The 22154-nt window shown below is 52.1% G+C and overlaps 8 protein-coding genes across 8 annotated transcripts; 5 read left to right on the top strand and 3 right to left on the bottom strand.

Annotated features, from left to right (window-relative positions):
- The first annotated feature begins 307 nt into the window (after window positions 1-307).
- On the top strand, window positions 308-2042 carry SMAC4_03420 (uncharacterized protein). Its single transcript, XM_003353054.2, has 3 exons — window positions 308-641; window positions 723-920; window positions 986-2042. The coding sequence occupies exons 2-3, from the start codon at window positions 800-802 to the stop codon at window positions 1567-1569; spliced, it is 705 nt and encodes a 234-aa protein (XP_003353102.1). The 5' UTR covers window positions 308-641; window positions 723-799; the 3' UTR covers window positions 1570-2042.
- A 1402-nt stretch (window positions 2043-3444) lies between these two features.
- SMAC4_03421 (uncharacterized protein) lies at window positions 3445-6088 on the top strand. The gene is made up of 3 exons (XM_066089942.1): window positions 3445-3843; window positions 3905-4691; window positions 4750-6088. The coding sequence occupies exons 1-3, from the start codon at window positions 3603-3605 to the stop codon at window positions 5234-5236; spliced, it is 1515 nt and encodes a 504-aa protein (XP_065947686.1). The 5' UTR covers window positions 3445-3602; the 3' UTR covers window positions 5237-6088.
- Window positions 6089-6121: 33 nt separating this feature from the next.
- Window positions 6122-7007, bottom strand: SMAC4_03422 (uncharacterized protein). The gene has a single exon (XM_003353056.2). It carries the CDS (start codon window positions 6948-6950, stop codon window positions 6369-6371), a length of 582 nt encoding a protein of 193 aa, XP_003353104.1. The 5' UTR covers window positions 6951-7007; the 3' UTR covers window positions 6122-6368.
- A 667-nt stretch (window positions 7008-7674) lies between these two features.
- SMAC4_03423 (uncharacterized protein) lies at window positions 7675-9897 on the bottom strand. The gene is made up of 3 exons (XM_003353057.2): window positions 9752-9897; window positions 9591-9696; window positions 7675-9520 (listed from the first exon to the last, which is right to left on the bottom strand). Exons 1-3 carry the CDS (start codon window positions 9819-9821, stop codon window positions 7813-7815), a joined length of 1884 nt encoding a protein of 627 aa, XP_003353105.1. The 5' UTR covers window positions 9822-9897; the 3' UTR covers window positions 7675-7812.
- A 201-nt stretch (window positions 9898-10098) lies between these two features.
- On the top strand, window positions 10099-11587 carry SMAC4_03424 (uncharacterized protein). Its single transcript, XM_003353058.2, has 3 exons — window positions 10099-10305; window positions 10371-10500; window positions 10715-11587. The coding sequence occupies exons 1-3, from the start codon at window positions 10243-10245 to the stop codon at window positions 11440-11442; spliced, it is 921 nt and encodes a 306-aa protein (XP_003353106.1). The 5' UTR covers window positions 10099-10242; the 3' UTR covers window positions 11443-11587.
- Window positions 11588-11618: 31 nt separating this feature from the next.
- On the bottom strand, window positions 11619-14002 carry SMAC4_03425 (uncharacterized protein). Its single transcript, XM_003353059.2, has 3 exons — window positions 13599-14002; window positions 13486-13520; window positions 11619-13417 (listed from the first exon to the last, which is right to left on the bottom strand). The coding sequence occupies exons 1-3, from the start codon at window positions 13776-13778 to the stop codon at window positions 11704-11706; spliced, it is 1929 nt and encodes a 642-aa protein (XP_003353107.1). The 5' UTR covers window positions 13779-14002; the 3' UTR covers window positions 11619-11703.
- Window positions 14003-14622: 620 nt separating this feature from the next.
- SMAC4_03426 (uncharacterized protein) lies at window positions 14623-17423 on the top strand. The gene is made up of 3 exons (XM_024655465.2): window positions 14623-15015; window positions 15076-16859; window positions 16916-17423. The coding sequence occupies exons 1-3, from the start codon at window positions 14655-14657 to the stop codon at window positions 16970-16972; spliced, it is 2202 nt and encodes a 733-aa protein (XP_024511350.1). The 5' UTR covers window positions 14623-14654; the 3' UTR covers window positions 16973-17423.
- Window positions 17424-17667: 244 nt separating this feature from the next.
- Window positions 17668-20070, top strand: SMAC4_03428 (uncharacterized protein). The gene is made up of 4 exons (XM_066089943.1): window positions 17668-17841; window positions 18018-18959; window positions 19455-19477; window positions 19591-20070. The coding sequence occupies exons 2-4, from the start codon at window positions 18109-18111 to the stop codon at window positions 19821-19823; spliced, it is 1107 nt and encodes a 368-aa protein (XP_065947685.1). The 5' UTR covers window positions 17668-17841; window positions 18018-18108; the 3' UTR covers window positions 19824-20070.
- Window positions 20071-22154: the final 2084 nt, after the last annotated feature.

Genomic DNA, 22154 nt, shown 5'->3' with positions numbered 1-22154 from the left:
GAATCAGTGGGGTTCAGCTACGAACCAGTCCACCATCATACGGGGACCTGACGATGCTCGAGGATACTGAGCGTTCCAAGAGATTGCAGCACTCCGTTTCTGGAAGATTGCAAAAGAAGATGGCATCCAGTTTCCAGAAGTCTGGTAGCGGTGTTGGGACTCGGGTTGAAGGAGGGTTGAAGAAGGGGAAAAATCATTCCACCTCGTCCGGCTGACGAACCACACACAAGAGCTCTCACTGGTCAGCTCAACATCAACATGCCCCCTTCAGTCTTCACCACCCATTCATTTCTTATTCCACAAGGACGGAAAATCGCGCGGGACACCACATACCCGTACGATTGGATGTCGTGTTATCGTGGACCAACACATTCGGATCTTCGATTTCCTACCTATACTTACACACATGGGTGGACTGCAGGCGGATCTCGAGCTCCTCAAGTTTATACGCAAAGAGTCCCGGGGTACTAAGCTTACCCACTCACTTCATACCTCTTGATACCCGCTTGATATTATTTATATCACTTCCTCCACTCCTCCCCTTTACGCCGCCGGTCCGCGTTTCACTTCTTATATAACGATCCTATCATTCATCCTCCTCTCTGTCTTCACTCGAGCAACCCTCTTGTCCAAAGTCTCAAGTTCGTCCCCCCCCCCGCTTTCAGCCCCCTGCTGCACCTTCTCGCTTTTGCATAACACAGCTGGCTAACACCAACTAATAGTTTTAGCGTGACGTATTCTTGCCTCGTCCTCTTCAGCAACTTTCGATACCCAAACTCTTGTTTTCATATTTCAAAACATGTCTCCCGAGAACACCTTCCACTATGCCTTGAGCTCCAACAATGCTTGGGCTGGCTACAAGGCCCATCAAAACCCCCACTTCTTCCCCAAGCTGGCTGGCGGCCAGGCTCCCGAGATCCGTAAGTCTTGATTCTATCCCACTTCCCTTGTCCCTCTTCGATCCATTCTAACATGGTCACAACAGTCTGGATCGGTTGCTCTGATTCTCGCTGCCCCGAGACCACAATCTTGGGCATGCAACCCGGTGACGTCTTTGTCCACCGCAACATCGCCAACATTGTCTCCCCCACCGACATCAACACCACTGCCGTGATCGAGTACGCTGTCGCCCACCTCAAGGTCAAGCACATTGTTCTCTGCGGCCACTCGGCCTGCGGCGGCGCCGCGGGCGCTCTCTCGGACGGCCGCATCGGCGGTGTCCTTGACACCTGGCTGCTCCCTCTCAAGACGGTCCGCTACAACCACGCCGAGGAGCTCGACGCCATCACCGACGAGAAGGAGCGTGTCATCCGCATTGCCCAGCTCAACGTCGAGGCGGGAATCAAGGTGCTCATGAACAACCCTACGATCCGGGAAGCCATTGCGGAGCGCGGCCTCGAGGTCCATGGTGTGTTCTTTGATATCGGCTGCGGACGCATCAAGGAGCTCGGGTGCGGCACGGCTCACAAGTCCTCCTCGACGATCTCAGGTGACCATGTTGTTAGAGGCAAGCATGGTCAGCTTGTGTTTGGACAGGATGGCGAGGCGGAGATTGCTGCTGCGCAGTAGACTAAAGAAACTCAACAATATCGAGGATTAAGAACAAGGTTGACGTTGGTGTTGGTGTTTGCGGGGAAGTTTTGAGCGAGTCCCCGGTCGCCAAGGGGCAACCAAGCAAAGACCAAGAAACGGGTTGAGATGGTCGCTCGGCTTGGCAAGGTCGCGGGATGTCTTGGCAAGTTTGCGCATCGCTCGGGTGTTGAGCGAGCCGAACGGGCAAAGGGCATTGACATGACATGTCCGGGGCCGGGGCCGGCAACGAGATGTTTTGCATTTTTGGGTATCTTGGGTATCTTTGAAGCATGGTTTTTGTTGGTTCGAAGGAATCATGGATGGAGGGGGACTGGTGTTAGAAACACAAGATCCTGACCGTCTGTTTCCCTTTTTTGGTTTACATCGGTATCACGCTTTTTCTACGGAGGAGCATATCATTGCAAGGAGTTTGAGAGTTAGCTATTGGAATACATGATACAACATTTTACCAACATCTTTCTTTTGCCGCGTCTTCAAGCTCTATGACCGTCTCAACTGCCGTCTTGGCCTTGTTGAATTTGTATATCGTAGATATTGGCCAAGACTCCTTGAAAGAGTCCAAGACGGCCTGGTGGTGGTTGTTGACTGCTTGACGGGATGAACTCAGAAAGATGACCAATAGGATATCACGACTTACAAGACCCTGCCGTAAGCCATGATAACTTCCGCGGGTTCCGTTATCAGGAGTTCAGGACCACTGACGGACCGTCAGACAGTGTAGTGCTGGACGGTTCGGAAAGGCGACATGACTCGAAACCTTAAAAGATGCGAGATTGCTAATTACGGAAACAGAGAGACTAGAGGTACCTCTAGAAACAATAGCGGTCAAGCTTTTTGGGATGGATGTTTGTGTGATTTCGATAGTGAAGAAAGAAGGAATTCCAAGACATGCAGACAAACAATTGGAAAGTGCATTTGGTGAGGGTTCCAGCGCTGTGACGGGCTTGCAGTTACTTGTACAGTGGCTTCACCCCCTGGCGCGGGGGCAGGGCAACTGGAACAGACAGTCAGCACTTATCGGTGCTCAAGCGGTGTTATTGGACACTGTCTGACAGTCCGGCAATTCTAACCCTAACCCTGCGACTCTTAGCTACCCCTCACTGACTTCGGGAGAACCCCACCATGCAATCCAATGCAACGGACGACTTTCGACCGAAGCAGCAATTCGATAAACGACAAACGACCATTCCCCTCCGGTTTCCGGATCTGACGTGATACCTTGAAAGATGTAGTGAGAGATAGGTACACTGTTGGAAGGCGCACGTGTCGGAGTGAAACGGCTTCTCTGTTTAGATCTAGCATCTCTTCAGGATATCCTGGGGGCAAACGGCATTGAAAGCCATCCTTGAATTTCTCCAAAACCCACCGGCATGAAGCTGACGACGTCAGGGAACTGCCCGTCTGATGGCAAAAGGTCCACTGTTGGAAACGCAGAAGGGGTTGTTTTTCAAGGGAGATAGCTGAGGTTGGTGAGGGGTTTGGGGATGGGATATTGCAAGATTGGTAAGAAACAGATGTTGTAGATGGCTTTGAGAGTTGCAAACGAGGTTGTTGCTTTGTCCAAAGACTGTACAGAGAAAGAAGTGGACCGTAACGCCGTGAATGTTGTAGAAACCACCACCGAGTTCACTTGCCGTTAACGGACCAAAGAAACAAAGCCGAGGAATGCCTTCCGATCCGGATTGTGGTGAAAAGCAGGTGATACCTATTATGAAGTCTAGACCGTTGATCCGGCACCGGAGGGTCCCAAGCCTGACCCCGACCGTTTGATCGGATGACGGACATACAAACCGATGGAACCCGCCGGATTACTTGCTGGACCCGGCTTGGCGGATCAACACACGTCAATTCAACACATTACCTCATCATCAACTTGGGCATCCCGCTTTGATATCTGATATCCGATATCGCGGGGAAAGAACATCGGGGTCCATCCTTCGTTTCTCCGAATTCCCCACGAAGAAGGGTTACTCATTCGATACATCTCATTTCCATTAGCCACACACACCATGACATTCTCCATCCTCACAGACGACGAAATCAGGTCGCTGTTGGACAACCTGACATTCGACGAGCTCGAGTCATTCCGTGAGAACCTTAGAGATGCTCTCCACGAATACTCAACCGGAGCTCAAGCGCCCGGTCAAGCTCTCATCCACCAGCCCGAGCGAACAGTAGTCCGCAGCGGCGTTACCGGCGCGACAACTTTGTTTATGCCATCATGTAGTCCGGCCGGTCACGGAGTCAAGGGTATGTCTTCGCGTCGCCTCATCACACTTATCATTATCGACATACTAACGCCCACACACAGTCATCACCCTCTCCTCCGCCGAGCAAATAGTCAAGTCCACGCAAGAAGAAGAATCCGGCCAAGACGCCTCTAACCGGCTCATCCGGCCCACGGGCGCCATCACCCTCTTCAGCCCCAACGGCTCCCCCCGCGGAATCATCCACGCCAGCACCGTAACCGCCTTCCGCACCGCCCTGGCCTCGTTGTGCTTAGTCCACAAGCGCGACCACGTCAAGACCCTCACCGTCTTCGGCTGCGGCGAGCAAGCCTACTGGCACGTGCGCCTGACCTTGCTCCTACGGGGTAGCACCATCAAGCACGTCAACGTGATCAACCGGCGCTTCTCGCCCTCATGCGGCGCCATGCTGCGGCGGTTCTATGAGATCTCTCCCGAAATCAAGGCGCGCGAAGGCTGGACGGATACGCAATTTGGCGTTCTGACGCCCAGCTATGGCGAGTATGAGCGACTACTCATGGACCAGGTGCGCAGCGCGGATATCATCTTTTGCTGCACGCCAAGCACGGTGCCGCTTTTTGATGGAAATATCCTCACGGAGAGAGACGCGAGGAGGAAGGGCAGGTTGATTGTCGCGATTGGAAGTTATACGCCCCAGATGAGGGAGATTCCCGTGGAGCTGATTCATCAGGCGGTTAAGGTTCATGAGCATGCGGCGACGGGGAAGAGGATCATTCATCACTATAAGCATGCTGTGGAGGGAGGCGCGGTAGTGGTTGATACATTGGATGGGGCGCTGAAGGAGGCGGGGGAGCTGATTGAGGCTGGATTGGGGCCGAGGAGCTTGGTTGAGTATGTTTTCCTTTTTTTCCCCTTTTTCTTGGTGACGATGCCTAACTGACAAAAACAGACTCGGAGAACTGGTAATGCTCCATCGCATCAAACTCTCCGAAAGCGACGACAACTCTGCCCGGAACTCAACAGACATCGACACTGACACCCTCTCCGCCTCCGCCTCCACTTTAACCATCAACTCCATTCCCACCGAAGAGAAAGACAGCAGCAAAGACAGCAAAGACAGTGATTCGAAGGAAAAGCGCCCCCGCCACAGCCGCCACCTCTCCATCCAGAACCTCGTCCGCGGCACCTCCCGCTCCCGCAGCCGCGACAGTCGCACCAATCCTGATTCTACCGAAACCGAAGCCGACCGTGAAGAGAGGAAGAGAAAGGACAAGAAGAAGAAGAAGGAAAAGGAAGACGAGCTGGCCCGCTGGCTGCAAAAGGGCAACGTCATCTACAAGAGCGTCGGCCTCGGCTTGATGGATCTGACGGTCGGCATGCAGCTGGTGGATTTCGCGGAGCAGAAGGGCGTGGGTAATCATATTCCGGCCTTTTAGGAGAGGAACGGGGTTGGTAGTATTCCGCTTATGGGAGTGAAGGGGAAGGAGATGGTGGAGGTAGGGCTGGGGTTGGAGCCTTTGGATGTTGCTGACGGTGGTGGTGTTGCTGGTGTTGTTGGTGGTGGCCATGTTGTTGATCTTGTTGGTGGAAGTGAAACTTCTGCTGAACATCATGGACTGAGAAGTGAGAGTCGTGGTGGCAGTCCCAGGCTGGAATCAAGTGAAGATACTACTACTACGCAGGAGAAGGGAATTCAGGTCCAGGATTTTGGTGCTAGTGCTCAGAACCGTGGCCACGGCCAGGGACAGGGCCAGGGACAGGGCCAGGGACAGGGAGGTATTCATGTGGCTTAGAAAGCCCAGGAAATGGAATCTCGGGGCCAAGCCAAGAGAAATGGGAAAGAGAAGGACGGGCGTAGTACTACTGGTCATGGTCATGGTCATGGCCTTGAGGTGGCCAAGAACAAGAAGGAGTTCCATTGGTTTGATCCACAGGATCTGGAAGGGGAGGAGAGTGAGGAGGATGGGTATGAGGAACAGGAACATGGGTTTCATATGCCTCATATGCCTCACCTGCCTCATCTGCCTCATGTTCAGGACTTGCCAATCATACGGAAGTTTAGCAGGCGCACCAGGAACAGTCTTTGAGTTGTTGGTGGCTATACGCGCCATCGTCGTTGAGAATCGGGAAGATTTGGCACGTTGTACGGTTATGGTTAGACGATCATATGAATCAGGAGGGCACAGAATATAAGCTCTTCTCGAGAATGGAGTCACGGAGAACTTATGACAGGATACGTTCAGACATCACAGAGATGCACATAACTTGGTTACATTTCATTCTCAGCTTTGATATTGTTTCCTCATGTTCTTATTGATGAGACAACACTTCTGGTTCCAAATCATTGAGGCTCCCGTCTAACCGTACTCGTGTCTTCTTTCTTTTTCTGTCCCCTTCTATACCAACTTCCCTCCCTTGTTCTTCGCTCCTTATTCCGCCGGCATCTGGTGTCTGCTTCCTTCCTTCCTTTCTTCCTTCCTTCCTTCCTTCCTTCCTTCCTCTCACCGTATATATGCTATATGCAGTTTGCCCAACTCAACGGCTTTCGCCCACACTAAGCAACCCCCCTCACAAAAGCCCAAAACCAACAGCACCCATCAACCCTCCCACAAACGCATGAACAAAAAAGTGCACCACGGGTCCACCAAGCGTCTTTTGTGTCTTATCATCCACCTTCTCCTTACCTTCTTCTTCTTCCAAAGGAAGGTTCATCCTCCTCCAAGCCCTCCACAAAGGAAACGCATGATAAACACCCAAACAACCCGTCACCCCCCAAATAACCTCCTCTTTACCTGGCCCCGTGAAGAGGAATAGGAGATAGAAGACAACAAGGTTGACTGAGAGTAGCAACCCGCCAAAGTTGCTCAGGATGAGCCGGGCCTCGGTGGCCTCGGTGGCTTCTTTGGGGGTTGGGGTTATTTTTGCTGTGGGAGTTGTTGTTGTTGTACTCTTCGAACCGGAGGGGGTTGTGGTAGTGGTGGTGGTGTTGGTGGTGGTGGCAGAAGATGAACCAGATGAGGAGAGGAGAGGAAGTTGCGACTCTGGATGCAACAGAAAGGAAAGCGAGGCGAAGGTTTCGATTAGCAGGTGGAGGAGGAGGGGGATGTGAGATGGCGGCGGAAGGGGAAGGCCGAGGATGGGCATCATCATGTTGGTCGGTAGATAAGGTAGGTATTGGCGATGGGCTGGGGGGAACAGTGAGACTTGAACTGGGAAGTTATTAGTTGTGTTGTTATTACAAACCAAGAATTTCGGAGGGGTATCTTACTTTAATCAGGCATGAAAAAGTAGCGGTTTTAGAGTATGGTGTGGGGAGTGTAGAAGTGGAAGGGCACCTAGAAACAGGTCCCACTGTCGTAAAGTCCGGCTGAACTGCTTCAAATGGTGATGATTTATGCGCTGGCGTCAAGGTTGAACCGTCGATTGTACGTGCTCACCAGGCGCGCTTGGATACTTGAGTTGATGTTCTAAACAAAAAGGTTTCTTTGCTCTTCAATAATTCATCCCGAAATGTCTTAGATGGGATGAGTTTGTTTGACTCGGGTTTCCGAGGTTTCGCTTTCTTCGAACTCGTTGCTTATGTACTCTCTGCTGAAAGAAGCAAAAAAAAACAAGATAAGCAAGATCAACTTTATAAACTGGGAAACAAGGCCAAACAGCATCCTGACCCACTCATCCGATTCTTTGGTTATCCTATTTGTCAGGATGTCGACGCCGCCAGGCACAAAATACAGATCACGTTATGTCTTATGTAAGGTCAACAGTAAGGTAATATCAAGCTGGAAAATATAGTTGTCAAGGTTAGTTATACAAATGGTACCAGATCATGATAACAGGAGAAGCTGATAATAAAAATAATAAGTTCCTTTTACACGCCTCGTAAATGCGGGTATTGCAACAGAGGAGCATTTGCTCACTCCAACTATGTCTAATCTATGCATCTTTCTTTCTCATCAATATCCTGGATATACCCCTCTGACAATCACAGCCTTTCCTCAACATCCATCCCACCTCACGACCGGAAAAGCTTCAAACCAGCCTCCTCAACACTGACACCACCCATCTCCTCATCCTCATCCTTCTCGGCCGCCTCCTCATCTTCCTTAAGCACCATCTTCTGTCCAAACAGCGTGCCAAAGAAGCGGTCAATAGCATGCTCCTCCCACGACCTTCTATCCTCTGGCGCCATGAAGTTCTGCAACTTCTCGTGCACCGTGAACCGCAGCTTGCGTCCCTTGCTCGCCTTCCGATCCACCTGCTTCCTCGTCTTGGCCTCCTTGAGCGCCGCCCACCTGACGGTCGCCACGGACTCTCCCGGAGCGGCGGAATCCGAGCTGCGCTGGTCGACTAGCTCCTTGAGCAGCAGCTGGTAGAAGTCGGCGTCGTCGTAGATCTCGGCGTCCTCCTCGACCTTCTTGGCCGCCTGCGCGGGGGCGCACGAGCGCGGCGTGCGCGCCTTCTTGATGAGGCGGTCGGCGCTGAGGAGCTGGTCGTCGAGCACGGAGACGAGCGATTGAGAACCGGCAGACTGGGCGAGGCGGCGCTCCTTGGTCATGCTGGCGGTGGTGCTGCGCACGCGCGTGGACCACTTGTCGAGGACCTGGCGGCGGTACTTGTTGGCTGGGCCCTCGACGGCCTCGAGGGCGTCCCAGATCTCGGACTCGGGTGTGTCGAGGTCGATGGCGTCGCGCTTGCGCTTCTCGCCGGCCTTGGCCTTGACCTGTTCGGGCAGGAAGCTGTTGCGGACCGAGTCAATGGTGTTCCATAGCTTGACGGCGGCCTCCTCGGCGGCCTTGTAGGGCTTCTCCTTGAACTTTTCGGGCTTCTCGACGCAGTTGAAGGTGTTGGCGGCGATGAGCGCCTTCTGGAGACGGATGCGGAGGTTGAGAATGGAATCGAAGATGCGACGCTGGGAGCGGACGGCGACACCCTTTTGGGCGTCGGCCTCGGCGGCTTTCGAGAAGGTGGAAACGATCTTCTTCTCGTCTTCGGCCATGATCTTGCGGAGCTCAGCGTTTACGTCTTTCTTGTCTTCGTCGTCGCCAGACTCCTCATCTTCCTCCTCGTCCTCGTCCCCGGAACCTTCTTCGTTATCCTCGTCTTCTTCTTCGGAATCGCCCTCTTCGTCTTCGCTGCCAGAGAGCATAGCACCCTCAAGTTCTTCCTCATCATCCTCGCCCTCATCGTCATCAGTCTCCTCGGCCTCCATGTCGAAAAGGCCGTTTTGCTCGCCTTCCTCAGAATCTTCCTCGTCCTCGTCATCCTCCTCGAGGTCCTCATCATCTTCCTCCTCTTCATCCTCCTCGGAGCCAGACATAAAGTCAGCAGCAGTAGGCCTCTTCTTGATGCGAACCGCAAGATCGTCCTTCTTGGAGACCTTGGCAGGTGTCTTGGGCTTGGAGCTTCCACGGAAGGTGAACTTTTCCGACCAGTTTTCGTCGTCCTCCCCTAGCGCATTGTCGCTGGAGATCTCGGCGTCGTCGTCGATGTGATCGCGTTCGAGGTCGGCGGTTTCTGGGTCGGCAAACTCTTCGGAGCCCTCGGACTCGGACTCGCCATCTTCGAGGTCGTCCTCTTCGTCGTCATCATCTTCGTCGTCCTCTTCCTCGTCATCGAAGTCCTCTTCGTCGTCGCTCTCCTCTAGGGCCTTGCGGCTGACGCGGGTACCGCTGTATTCGGGGCCGAGTGTGGGGCCTTCTGCTTTCCGGAGTTTGCTCTTGCTGTGTGGTGAGGTTGGTTAGTTAATGTTGTGTTTCGAGGTGGCGCATATGGTGGGTACTGTTGACATACCCAACTGTAACGTAGTGCTCTGTCTCGGCGCGCTCTACGTCGCTGTCGATTTCGCTTCCGCTCTCATCGTCGTCACCATCACGAGGCTCGGCTTCGGGATCGTAGTCTGCAATGCACTGTCAGTAACCGGGGTTTCGGTATTGTAGCTTCGTTTGCCGTACCCTTAGCAGGCTTCTCATCGAACATGGAAGCCTTCAGCTTGTTGCTCTTTTTTGTGGTGACCAATCCCATGGTGGCGGCTGTGTGTGGTGGTGATTGTGTGGTGTTGGCGCCAAAGAATGAGAAGAGAAATTCGAGATGGCGCTTGGGGAATGGACTGGAATCGATGGTTCTGAAAATACGATCCGAATTGATGGAACGGCGAACCCCACGCCCGAAAAAATCAGAGCTTTGCCTGGGAGAACGGGAAATTTTGGCGGTGACGGCTGGCAGATGGCAAAGTGGGTCCCAGTGGACAGGGGTCCCGAATGCACCAAGAGATGGGGCCCACTCGCTGCGACCACTGTTCCTCGGGAGCGCCAATTGGGGAAGTTGGGGAACTGAACTCTCTTCACTCTTGACTTAGTTTAGTTTATGACGATTTCATCTGTTGAAGATCATTAAGTCCTCCTTTTCTCATACTTCTCGAAACTATTTGGGCACAGGAGAAAAGATGAGACCAACTATAGCCCGGCTTTTACAAGCCACAAGATCTCTCCAGCATGAGAATCCACTGGTACCTTTCCCGCGACTTACACAACTGACTCGGAGCTTCTTCACTAACACATCACCAACTCATAGGGACTTCCCAAGACCGGAAGCATTCCACGCTTTCAACGAGGACTTCCTCAAAAGCGCAAAATCCCAAATGTGAACAAAGTCATTGCCGTCTCTTCAGCCAAGGGTGGTGTCGGGAAAAGCACAATAGCTGGTAAGTGTGTCCTCATCCATCTTCTCAGCTCATCCCTGTCCGTGGACTGGTGTCTGGATCAGGGGGAAGTAAACACAACGTCGAGATATCATAAACCCTCTCACAGTCTCTCAGCCTCTGAACGCCTAGTTCATCAACCCTTCGAATCATTGCCTTATTGTCCATCTTATATATGTCAAATCCAGTCATTTTATTAACATTTCCCTGTCCCCAGCAAATCTAGCCCTCTCCCTCTCCCGCCTCGGCTACACAACCGGCATCCTCGACATGGACATCTTCGGCCCCTCCATCCCGACCCTCTTCAACCTCTCCTCACCCGACTTATCTCCCCAACTAACCCCCCAAAACCAACTCATCCCTCTGACCTCCTACGGCGTCAAAACCATGTCCATCGGCTACCTTTTAGGCAGTGAATCATCGGCGCTAGTCTGGCGCGGCCCCATGCTTCTCAAGGCCATCCAACAATTGTTGCATGAAGTCGACTGGTCCCGTCCCTTTCTCGACATTCTGGTGCTGGACCTCCCGCCCGGCACAGGCGATACTCAGTTGTCGATAGCGCAGCAAGTGGTGGTAGACGGGGCGGTTATTGTTACCACGCCGCATACGCTGGCTGTTAAAGACGCGGTGAAGGGGGTTAATATGTTTCGGAAGGTGGAGATTCCGATACTGGGGGTGGTGCAGAACATGAGCGTTTTTTGCTGTCCTGGATGTGGGAACGAGACGCACGTTTTTGGAGGCACGGAAAAGGTGAAAAGTGTGTGTGGGGAGATGGGGATGGAGTTTTTGGGAGATGTACCACTTCATCCGGCTATTGGGGAGGATGGAGGGAGGGGAAAACCGACGGTTGTTGGGGACCCGGGGGGAAAGGAGGCGGAGGTGTTTATGGGGTTGGGGAGGAAGGTGGCGGGGTTGGTTGGGTTGCCTAGGATGGGGAAGGAATAGGATGGTGGGAGGGAATGAGAAAGGAAGAATGAGGGGTGTAAGAGTGAGTGTGGGTTGAGGAGGAGGGATGATGGATCACAGGACGAGTCTTCGAAGTCGAGGAAGAACGGTACTCGAGTTTGTATATGGTTTGTAAATATAGCCAAAAAGTTTCAAGATCTTCGTTGTATTGAGAGACTTTTAGGATTGGGGCATAATCTATTAATCCCTCCTGTATCTGTCAAGATTGCCTCGTTTGTTCTTCGTTCCCTCCTCATCGTCTCAAGTTGACTTAGTAGGGGTATCAGTATAAGGATCAAAGCCCATACGCATCTTCGCCTCATGCCGCACATCCCACTTCGCTTCCCCCCTTAGTCCCGTTGTTGACGTCTCCTCCAAGAAAAAGGTAAGAATATGGTCTGGAATCGACAAGTGAGACGTCTGCTGGAACTCTTGCAGACTGCAGAGTCGTATCAACATTTCCATGAGCGACAGCGAAGAGGTAATAGCACCGAACGGTGACCTAGCCACGAACGAGTCCATGCTGTTGGGTTCTTTCTGCGCCCCTTGTACTTGTGTCGGTGTTTGGAACAACTGCTTGCCGTTTGCTCCCGGGCCTGGTAATGATGATGTCGATGAGAGAGGGGAGGGCACGTATTTTCTTTGGTTTGGAGGCGTGTTGGGGTATGGCTGTAAAGAAACGTTGCGGATTTGATCGATGAGTTTCGAGTCGACCACCTTGTCGCGTGGTGTAGCTGACTTGGAGGACCGGATGCTGGACTTATCATCACCATCGTCGTCATCGTCGGACTCGTCTTCGTTCTCGACAAAGACCTCCAGGGCGAGCCATTCCGGGTCTAGATGTGATGGTAGACCCAGTGCTTTTCTCAATCGACCTTCTTCTGCCGCGGCCGCAAGTTCAGTAGACTTGGTTTCCGCCAGCAGTTGCGCGTCGAGAATAGCTTGTTCGTCGTCTTCAGCGGTTTCGTATGCTGTTTCTCCTTCTGATCCCTCTGCCTGTTCGTCCGGGTCGGCGTACCATTGGCGTTTGAGCTCGATCGGATCTGGAGCGTGGAGGTCTCTCTTCAGGAGTAGCACCGGGTTGTTGTCTCCTTCCTCGGCGTTACCAATATTCAGGAGTCGTCCTGTGTCGGTGTAGAATATCTTGGATACCTGGTGCATAGGGATTGAGTCTCGGATTCCAGCCAAGTCAACGCCATCGAATGGTCCATGTGCCTCATCATCCTCATGAACACGCCCGTCGTCAAGATCTTCAATGATCTCCAAGTGATAGGCATACTCGTCTGGGCGACCAAGCTGCGAAAGGGCCGAATCAACAGTAGCATTATACCCGTTCACGTGCCCATCAGAAGACTCACCGGGGCAGTATCCGCGAGTCTTGTCAAACTTCCAGCCTAGCGGTGTACGAACCAGCCGTACACGAGCCTTGTGTACCACTTCCTGCCAGATAGGTTTCCGTTCGCCTTCGCCAACGCCATATGGTTGCTCCCTAGTCCATGTCTTGCTTCCGGTGCTAGGAGTGGCAGGAGCGGAACTGGCACCGCTAAGTCTGGAATGACCGCGGAAGAGCATGTAAAGAGATAGTGTAAAGGATGGTCCGATGGGGACTGCTCGGTTGGGGTTGTTCACAAAGTGTGAGTCTCCGAATGACAAGAAGGCACTCGCCTGCATCAGCCTCGACGGAGAGATGCCAGCGTTCACTGTAGTGTTCATCCTCTCTCCAGAGGCAGTGATGGCGAGCTGGATCAGAGGGATCTCTCTGTCTATGCGAGCCAGTAGTTCCTTCATCTCCTTCATAATTGTTAGCAGCTCAAAGTGGTGAGCTTCCGACATCCGGGCTTTCTTGCCCTCGGAGCGGGAGCTCTCTTCGGCAGTAGCAGCATCGTTTAGCCGCTTTCCGAGAGAAATGATGTCTCGATGGAGAGACTTGGCAAGAGGCACAGCTGCCTCGAGGAAGACATTGCCACGGCCAGATCTGAACATATGTTAGTTACATCGATACGAGTCAAGGATAAGGTAAGTAAGGAGAAGTATGAGGCGTACTTGAACTCGATCAGGTCAATAGCTGGTGAAACGATCTGACATGATTGTTAGCGAGCAGTGTCTTTGTTGGACTAGCCCTTAGCATTGTTGGATCCGGGATAATGACCACTCACCTTGATCTTGCTATCCAAGAGCTTCTGTAGCTTCTTGAGCTCCGTGTATACTCCTTTGTCGTCGACCGTCTTGAGCAGCCTCGAGCACTGGTTGACGGCGTAGGTGGAAGTGAGTGCGATGCCCGATCTGATGGCGTAGTTGACCGCATGAGACCCGAGCTTGGCCAACAGTGCGTCCATGGTTTGCTTCCTGTCCGGTCAAATAAAAATGTGTGATTATTTAATTGGTGTGTCTATCATATTCCTGTGTCCTCTTTGGGGGAGTTTTATGTACGAATGAAGATGCCCTCCAGCCTGTGAAGCGATAAGGTAAGGTAATTGTTAGTGTTCGTCCCGTCCTCCGTTTGATGCCCGTTCCCAGTTCCTCGATGCCCGTGGTTGCCTGCGCAAGTGGAAGAGTGACGTTGGTTGGCGGGTCCAGGCTTTCGTCTCTTTTGAGTTCACGGCCCTGGGACAGTGCATGCGCCAAGAGACACTAGGGGACCAGTTCGTTGCAGAAGTTCGCACTGTAATTCTGCTGATCCAATTCATTGAATGCCGCGTTTAGGCACACTCTTCGGCGAGTGACTTCCCCCGGGTTGCACCGTGTGTAACTCTGTTACCGCCGGCACGCACAGTGAATAATGGGACAAAAAATTGTCATGTTCCCCGCCACCACGGTCTCCCCAATCAACGGTGGGGCAGCCCTTTCCATGCCAGCGATTCTTTGACCCAAATCTCTCTTTCGACTCTTTCCCTCGCTTATAGTTGGACGCGACAGGTCACTCCGAGTACAGGTCATCAGGGTAAGTGCGGTCTATGGTTGATATAGGGCTGTGGTCGCATCAGCTAACATTTCCCGCTCCAGTATAATTTCATGTCTATTTGAACTGCCCGATTCCCTCCTCGCCCAAGTCGCAATTCTAAACATCTCGCGACCCATTCGACAAACTCGGAATCCATCTTGCTGACCATCCCTCTTCTTCTCACCACTCTCCAGTCCACGAGCGAGACCTCGAGACCAGACATATCCCGCCGGTATCCATTCGCGACTCACACACGCGACCACTACCCAACATGTCCGGCAACGTCCAAAACAACTGGGAGGATGCCGCCGACCAGGACGAGCGCCTGGCGCGCCAGACCCAGCAGCAGATGAACATCAACGCTGGCACTTTCCGTCCCGGCGCCGCTGCCTTCACCCCCAACGCCCCCGCCTTCACTCCCGGCCAGTTCAACGCTCCCGGCTTCACCCCCCAGTACCAGCAGCAGCAGCAGCAGCAGCAGCAGCAGCAGCAGCAATACTACGGCGGCGGCCAGCAGGGCTACGGCGGCGGCTACCCCCAGTACGGACAGCAGGGCTACGGACAGTACAACAACCAGCAGCAGCAGGGCTACGGCGCTGTCTACGGTCAGCAGGGATATAACCAGGGCTACGGTAGGCCGCTTGTGCATCCGTTTAAATGGAGGAACTCTAGCTGATAGATATGGGCATCAGGCCAGCAACAACAATACGGTGGTTACCAGCAAAACCAGGGATACCAGCAGAGGCAACAGCAGAACCGCGATGCTCCCAAGCCCGCTCCTCAGATCGTTAAGAGGCCAGAGCAGCCCGCTGCCCAGGCGCAACCAAAGGCTGCTGCCGCTCCCGCCAAGGTTCTTTCCATCGGAGGCGATGCCCCTGCCAAGGTCCTGAGCATCGGTGGTGATGCCCCCAAGCCCGCCGCCAAGGTTCTCTCCATCGGCGGCACTGCTCCCAAGAAGGAGGAGCCCAAGAAGGAGGAGCCCAAGAAGGACGCTGCTAAGAAGGAGGGTACCGCTGAGGCCGCCGCCAAGGTTGCTGCCATCAAGGCCGTTGAGAAGTCCGACTCTGCTGCTGCTAGCGGCAAGACTTCGCCCGCTCCCTCTTCCGGCCGCGCCAGCCCTTCGACCGCTAACTCCGGCTCCAAGGTTGTTCGTGACGTCGATGCTGTTGAGAAGGAAATCCAGACCGCCGATGTTGACGACGAGACGCTCAAGGAAATCTACGGCAAGGAGCATATGAACATCATCTTCATCGGTCACGTCGATGCCGGCAAGTCCACGCTCGGTGGTGCCATTCTCTACGTCACCGGCATGGTTGACCAGCGTACTCTCGACAAGTACAAGAGGGAAGCCAAGGATATGGGTCGTGAGACCTGGTACCTCTCGTGGGCTCTTGATTTGACCAACGAGGAGCGTGCCAAGGGTAAGACTGTCGAGGTTGGTCGCGGTTTCTTCGAGACCGACAAGCGCAAGTACTCCATTCTTGATGCTCCCGGCCATAAGACCTATGTCCCCAACATGATTGGTGGTGCTTCCCAGGCCGATGTTGGTATCCTCGTCATTTCTGCCCGCAAGGGTGAGTACGAGACCGGTTTCGAGAAGGGCGGTCAGACCCGTGAGCACGCCATGTTGGCCAAGACCCAGGGTGTCAACAAGCTCGTCGTCGTCATCAACAAGATGGACGACCCTACCGTCGAATGGTCTGAGGAGCGCTATAAGGAATGCACCACCAAGCTGGCTCAGTTCTTGAAGGGTACTGGTTACAACCTTAAAACGGATGTCTTCTTCATGCCCATTGCTGCCCAGATGACCTACGGTATCAAGGACCGTGTCCCCAAGGACCTCTGCCCCTGGTACGATGGCCCCTCGCTGCTCGAGTACCTTGATAACATGAGCGCTCTCGAGCGCAAGGTCAACGCCCCCTTCATGATGGCCGTTGCTGGCAAGTACCGTGATATGGGTACCATGATTGAGGGTAAGATCGAGGCTGGTGTGGTCAAGAAGGGCATGAGCTTGATCATGATGCCCAACAAGCAGTCGGTCGATATCTCGGCCCTCTATGGCGAGACCGAAGATGAAATTCCCGTTGCCCAGTGCGGTGAGCAAGTCCGTATGCGTCTCCGTGGCATCGAAGAGGAAGAGATCACGCCCGGTTTCGTCCTTTGCTCGCCCAAGCGTCTTGTGCACAACGTCACCGCTTTCGAGGCTCAGATCCGCATCCTTGACCTCAAGACCATTTTGACTGCCGGCTTTAACTGCGTGCTCCACGTCCACGCCGCTATCGAGGAGGTTACTTTCGCCGCTCTCCTCCACAAGCTCCAGAAGGGTACCGGCAGGAAGTCCAAGGTTCCTCCTTCGCACGCCAAGAAGGGTGATAGCATCATTGCTCGTCTCGAGGTCACCGGCGGTGCCGGCTCCGTGTGTGTTGAGAGGTTCGAGGATTATCCCCAGATGGGTCGCTTTACCCTCCGTGATCAGGTATGTTTTTGTCCACCTACTGTTCGCTTAGATACGTATACTAACAACTACCGCAGGGTCAAACCATTGCCATTGGCAAGATTACCAAGCTCATCACCGATGCCACTGCTTAGATGGCGAACGGAAAGCTTTATTAGGGTCATGTTACGTTCTTCCAGGCGAAGCACTAGGGAGATAGAGCAAAATACCAGTTGGAATGAAAAAGTTGTTTTTACGTTTGGAAAGCCCGGGTTATCTTCGGTATTCAGATTCTTGTTGCTTGCTTTTTAAGTGATATGTGATGTCCCTACCTCTACAATCTAACGCTGGGTTTTTTGTTTGTTGGCTTAGTACGCCTAGCATACTGGACGAGACCAATCCCAAACTATCACAAACCCTAAAGGGACGGAAATTGATGACTATATACGATGAAGGCATTAACCAAATTCAATATAGCATATCAAGTTTTTGAAAAGGCATATGCAAGGCAAGACACCGTCTCAGTTATTCGACGATAGGGATCAAATAGATATGTAAATGCCTAGGGAGTTAACCAGATATCTCGAGCTAACAAACAAACCAGTAGTATATTGGACTGTACTTCGTTATAAGGGAGCACCGTAAAACCTAGGTCCATGACGGCCATCATTTCACTACGCCTCACTCGGCAATGTTTTAAGGAAAACGGTACCTGACATTAGTCAACCATCCCGAATGAAAACACAGAAGCTCGAGAAACTCCCCGAGGAATATGCGGGGGAGAGCGGGGGCCGATGACGAGCTATTCCCGTCGGAAGGAGATGCCGAACGGAGGAGGGGCCGAATGATCGGGTCCACTCCGGAGGCTACCGAGCGTATGAGGGGAAGAAGAGATGTGAGTCTACGATAAGGACAATAGACTTTTATATAAGAATCACCGGTGTCTAAGAAATAGTCTCTCTGTTATCCTAGACTTCTGGAAAGTTTGCACGAACGTTGACTGTTTGAAAAGGTCACGACAGAGGTGAGTTCTCATATTCCCGCTCTCATGACATCATGACAAACCCGGAGCTTCCATCAAATTTGAAGTGCGATTTCGGGATATCAGCATCTCAACTGTTTCTTCACTCCCCAAATCCTTCTCTTTGCAAAAGTGCTGGTACAAAGTCGTGGAAGTGTAGTTACTAACTAGGCAAACAGATACTCGACTTCGCCAGTTCCCCGAAAAACCAAACTCACATCCCAAACCTAAACCACCCAGATTATCTCTCAACGCCTGAGCAAAGTCACCATGTCCGCCCCCGTAACAGCCAATCAAGCCACCGCGCCTCCCATCGACGTGAGCAACCTCTTCTCCGTCAAGGGTCTCGTCGCTCTCGTCACGGGCGGTGGTTCCGGTAATGCCTCCTTTCTCCTCCCACCTATCCTCTCACCAGTCTCACCAGTCACTAACAAACCTCCTCACCATAATGTAGGAATCGGCCTAATGCTTACCCAATCCCTCGCCTCCGCCGGCGCCAAAAGGATTTACATCGCTGGCCGCCGCCTCTCCGTCCTCCAAGAAGCCGCCGACCGCATCAACAGCTCCCTCCCCACCACCTCTACCTCTCAGTCCCAACCCGTCGTCGTCCCTCTAGAATGCGACGTAACCTCCCCCACCTCCCTCGCCTCTTTGGTCTCACAAATCTCCGCAGACCCCTACACCGGCTACCTAAACCTGCTAGCCTGCAACGCCGGCGTCGGCGGTCCGCAAGTATCAGCCGTCAACAAGGAAACCGGCGAACCGAAAACCCTCCAACAATTCCGCGAGGAGAACTTGGCGGTGGATTTCGACAAGGAGTGGGAGACGACGTTCAAGGTGAACGTGGGCAGTGTGTGGTATACGGCTATGGCTTGTTTGGAGCTTTTGGAAAAGGGAAACAAACTCGCTTCTGGGGAGGAAGCGGGCAAGCCAGGGGGGCATGAAGGGAAGAAGGAAGGGGGTGGTGTTTGGAGGGAAAGCTCAAGTCAGATTGTGGTTACCAGTTCCATTGCGGCTTTTAATAAGGCTGCTCCTGGGGGGTGGGCTTATGGAGCGTCCAAGGCGGCGGCTACGCATGTCGGGAAGCAGTTGGCTGTGTTGTTGCCCAGGTGGGGGATTCGGTGAGTCCTTTCTCTTTTTTTTTCTTTGTCTTTTTTAGGTTGGTTTGGGTTGGTTTGGTTGGTGAAGGTAGAGGGGTAGAAGTGAAGAGAGGGGTGAAGAGAGGGGTGAAGAGAGGGGTGAAGAGAGGGGTGAAGAGAGGGGTGAAGAGAGGGGTGAAGAGAGGGGTGAAGAGAGGGGTGAAGAGAGGGGTGAAGAGAGAGGTGAAGAGAGAGGTGAAGAGAGAGGTGAAGAGAGAGGTGAAGAGAGAGGTGAAGAGAGAGGCGAAGAGAGAGAAGGCCGAGAAGGTGAAAGTTGGACGGGACGGGCGATTTTCGGGTGAGAAGAACCGGGGAAGAACCAGTCAGCCAGTCAGGAAAGGGTTTTTAGGACGAGTGTCCGTTTAAGTCAACCCCATGACGCTTCCCAGCTTCATCTCTTTAGCTGGATCTTCTCTGATCACGGATAATCTGCCGCTTTTCAACGAAAAACATGCTAACCTCCCATCTCTCTCACAGCTGCAACGTACTATGCCCCGGCCGTAAGTTCTCACCATCTTCCATCACCTCTCACCCCATCCTATCCCATCACCTTTCCGCCTACTTTATCCCATTTTTTATTCCACAGCCACTAACTCCGAAGCGGAAAAAAAAGTCTTCCCCTCGGAAATGGCCGCTCCCATCGTCCAAGCCGCCGGCGGCTCCATGACCGGCGGAGGCGTGATTCCTCTCGACAAGAAGACCGTGCCTCTCGGCCGGATGGGCGACGAATTCGACATGGCCGGCCAGATCTTGTACCTGGCTTCGCGGGCCGGAGCGTACTTGAACGGAAACGTCATTGTCGTTGATGGTGGACGGCTGACTACGTTTCCTAGCACTGGGTACTAAAGTCTAATTCTAAGTCCTGAAGACTGAAGAGTGAACGAGAAATGGAGGATGAGGATTGAGAGATGAGTGATGGAGAATCAAGTTCATTACCGGTAATCTGGCCAGTTTACAACGGTTAAACGGTTCCAAGCGTTGGCTCTGAATCACGCTCCTCTCTGAGGTTAACCGTTGCAAAGAGCTTAAGCGTTGGGAATATCTTAAGCGTTGGAAATAAGAGATTATACCTGATTGGTTGGCTGGCTCCCGCTAATGCAAACTAGTGAAATCTGACCAAAAGCTAAACCCGCGCCTTCCTCTAGCTTCCACCCGCCGAAGTCCAAAACCACCAAGTTCATTACTACTACCACTACCATCACTACCTTATATCTCGGCCGCTATCGCCATCGCTATTGCTATCGTTGTCGTTGTCGCCGTCAATGTTGCTGTTGCTATTCCTGTCGTTATTATTATTGTTATTATTATTATTATTATTTGTTTGCTGCAATGCCATAACTGGCTTATAATAATAGCACTAGTATAGAGATACTACAGTGGACTATACACTTGTACCAGAGCGGAGCGGAAGCGATAGAAAGTACGTGTGATGGCAGCCTTGCAGTTGTGCCTCTCAACTGCCATCACAACTATATAAGACCACTTGAGCGACCGAATTGCCAGCTTTAGTTACTTGTATTCTTTTGGAACTTAGCCTAGTGATGTAATAGTCCGCCAGCGCCATGACAGTACGATAGCAGTGCTGAAGGAAGCAGTAGGAAGTATGACAGCAGTGTTAAAGGAAGTGGCGTAGTTGCAAAGATAATAGAGAGATGTTGTAAAGAGGTCTTAAAAAGAACTCTGCTCTCAAGACAGAAGATTACAGTGAACTCTGTCATGACGTTGGCGGACTACTACATCACTAAGCTATGTTCCAAAAGGATACAAGTAACCGAAGCTGGCAATTCAGTCACTCAAGTGGTCTTAAATAGTTGTGGTGGCAGTCGAGAAGCACAACTACAAGGCTGCCATTACAAACTCTGCACTATAGGAGTAGACTATATTATATTGCTTGGATTGTGTTTGCTTGCTTAGTAAAGGAGTAACTAACTGAAGGAGAGAAGAGGTCTTTATATATACGAACGTTAAGTATTTAAAAGCTTCCAGAGCGTAGAAGCTTTTATAAATTAATAGAAGTGCTTGTAGGAGCGCTATACTATAAAAGGAATGAACTGAACTTATGAGCTTCTGGTACATTCTATAATGACAAATTAGTCTAGAAGGCATGCTAAACAAGTTAGAGAATCGCAGAATACAGTGGCAAAACCTCTGTATTCTAGCACATTCTGTGGGAGCTAAGTTGACTAATTTCGTAAAAGGAATAGTTCAATCAGCCTTCTATACTACAAGGTAATACATGTGATGGCAGCCTTGCAGTTGTGCCTCTTGACTGCCATCACAACTATATAAGACCACTTGAGCGACTAAATTGCCAGCTTCGGTTACTTGTATCCTTTTGGAACACAGCCTAGTGATGTAGTAGTGTGACGAACGGCAGTCTGATCTGCCTAAGTGGGATAGTTTGAAGGTAAAGACTATCAGTGCTGTTCGGTGAAGCCAAAGGGTTCACAACAAGTATGCTCGTAATACTGGTCTCGGGTGATAATGATCTATTGACTACTGTCGAACTATCTGACAATCTGAGTTCTCCCGTAGTCCCTTTATACCTGCTCGCCCTCTGCGAGATATCTGTCTCCGGATGCTCTTGTCGAGCCCCATAGGTCTATCTAGTGTGTGGTGGCTCACGATGCCCTCCTGGCTCACTGTGAGCAGTGGCTCATCGTGAGCAGTGGCTCACCGTGAGCCCGTTACACGAGTGAGCCCCATGCGTGTGCCTCTTTGTCCTTGTTGGCCTGGGAGGGTGACACGACCTAACCCGTTTAGGCCGGTTGTGCTACCGGCGCTGTGGTTGGTCCGTGTGTCCTCATAAGTTCGTAACAAGCTCCCAACACTAAATCTACCCCTTACTATACTCTTTATATAGTATAGTCTCTTTTTTTTATTGCTATAGTTTTGCTCCATTTCACTATTTTAAGCATTATAAGCTCCCCTATATCACCGTTAATGTTGAGGAAGAAGGGGAGATAAAGAAGAAGGAAATAAAGGAAATGAGCTCAGCTATGAGATGACTTGAACTACTCAGCTTTAGGAATCTCGATTTCCTTCCTAGATTTATGCTTCATCCTTTACATGGGAAGAGGAGAACATGAGTCTCTGATAGACAGTCATCATCGGTCCTGGAGTGGTTCCAGATCAGATTTTTGTATGATTTTCCAAATGAACTGAAACATCCCTTGA

The sequence above is a fragment of the Sordaria macrospora genome, chromosome 7, assembly GCF_033870435.1.
Source record: "Sordaria macrospora chromosome 7, complete sequence".
Classification (NCBI taxonomy): Eukaryota; Fungi; Ascomycota; class Sordariomycetes; order Sordariales; family Sordariaceae; genus Sordaria; species Sordaria macrospora.
The sequence above is the reverse complement of the archived record's forward strand: the minus strand, read 5'-3'. Positions and strand labels throughout refer to the sequence as shown.

Coding starts and splice junctions, on each gene's coding strand:
- SMAC4_03428 (XM_066089943.1), top strand. CDS start 18,109: ATGTCCGCCCCCGTAACAGCCAATCAAGCCACCGCGCCTCCCATCGAC. Junction 18,960..19,454: donor TTGCCCAGGTGGGGGATTCG/GTGAGTCCTTTC, acceptor TCTCTCTCACAG/CTGCAACGTACTATGCCCCG. Junction 19,478..19,590: donor CAACGTACTATGCCCCGGCC/GTAAGTTCTCAC, acceptor CGGAAAAAAAAG/TCTTCCCCTCGGAAATGGCC.
- SMAC4_03422 (XM_003353056.2), bottom strand. CDS start 6,950: ATGATGATGCCCATCCTCGGCCTTCCCCTTCCGCCGCCATCTCACATC.
- SMAC4_03424 (XM_003353058.2), top strand. CDS start 10,243: ATGAGACCAACTATAGCCCGGCTTTTACAAGCCACAAGATCTCTCCAG. Junction 10,306..10,370: donor TCCAGCATGAGAATCCACTG/GTACCTTTCCCG, acceptor ACCAACTCATAG/GGACTTCCCAAGACCGGAAG. Junction 10,501..10,714: donor CGGGAAAAGCACAATAGCTG/GTAAGTGTGTCC, acceptor CCCTGTCCCCAG/CAAATCTAGCCCTCTCCCTC.
- SMAC4_03426 (XM_024655465.2), top strand. CDS start 14,655: ATGTCCGGCAACGTCCAAAACAACTGGGAGGATGCCGCCGACCAGGAC. Junction 15,016..15,075: donor GGGATATAACCAGGGCTACG/GTAGGCCGCTTG, acceptor TATGGGCATCAG/GCCAGCAACAACAATACGGT. Junction 16,860..16,915: donor GCTTTACCCTCCGTGATCAG/GTATGTTTTTGT, acceptor CAACTACCGCAG/GGTCAAACCATTGCCATTGG.
- SMAC4_03423 (XM_003353057.2), bottom strand. CDS start 9,821: ATGGGATTGGTCACCACAAAAAAGAGCAACAAGCTGAAGGCTTCCATG. Junction 9,697..9,751: donor CGATGAGAAGCCTGCTAAGG/GTACGGCAAACG, acceptor AGTGCATTGCAG/ACTACGATCCCGAAGCCGAG. Junction 9,521..9,590: donor GAGCACTACGTTACAGTTGG/GTATGTCAACAG, acceptor CTCACCACACAG/CAAGAGCAAACTCCGGAAAG.
- SMAC4_03420 (XM_003353054.2), top strand. CDS start 800: ATGTCTCCCGAGAACACCTTCCACTATGCCTTGAGCTCCAACAATGCT. Junction 921..985: donor CGGCCAGGCTCCCGAGATCC/GTAAGTCTTGAT, acceptor TGGTCACAACAG/TCTGGATCGGTTGCTCTGAT.
- SMAC4_03421 (XM_066089942.1), top strand. CDS start 3,603: ATGACATTCTCCATCCTCACAGACGACGAAATCAGGTCGCTGTTGGAC. Junction 3,844..3,904: donor GGCCGGTCACGGAGTCAAGG/GTATGTCTTCGC, acceptor GCCCACACACAG/TCATCACCCTCTCCTCCGCC. Junction 4,692..4,749: donor GGGCCGAGGAGCTTGGTTGA/GTATGTTTTCCT, acceptor TGACAAAAACAG/ACTCGGAGAACTGGTAATGC.
- SMAC4_03425 (XM_003353059.2), bottom strand. CDS start 13,778: ATGGACGCACTGTTGGCCAAGCTCGGGTCTCATGCGGTCAACTACGCC. Junction 13,521..13,598: donor TCTTGGATAGCAAGATCAAG/GTGAGTGGTCAT, acceptor CAATCATGTCAG/ATCGTTTCACCAGCTATTGA. Junction 13,418..13,485: donor ATTGACCTGATCGAGTTCAA/GTACGCCTCATA, acceptor ACATATGTTCAG/ATCTGGCCGTGGCAATGTCT.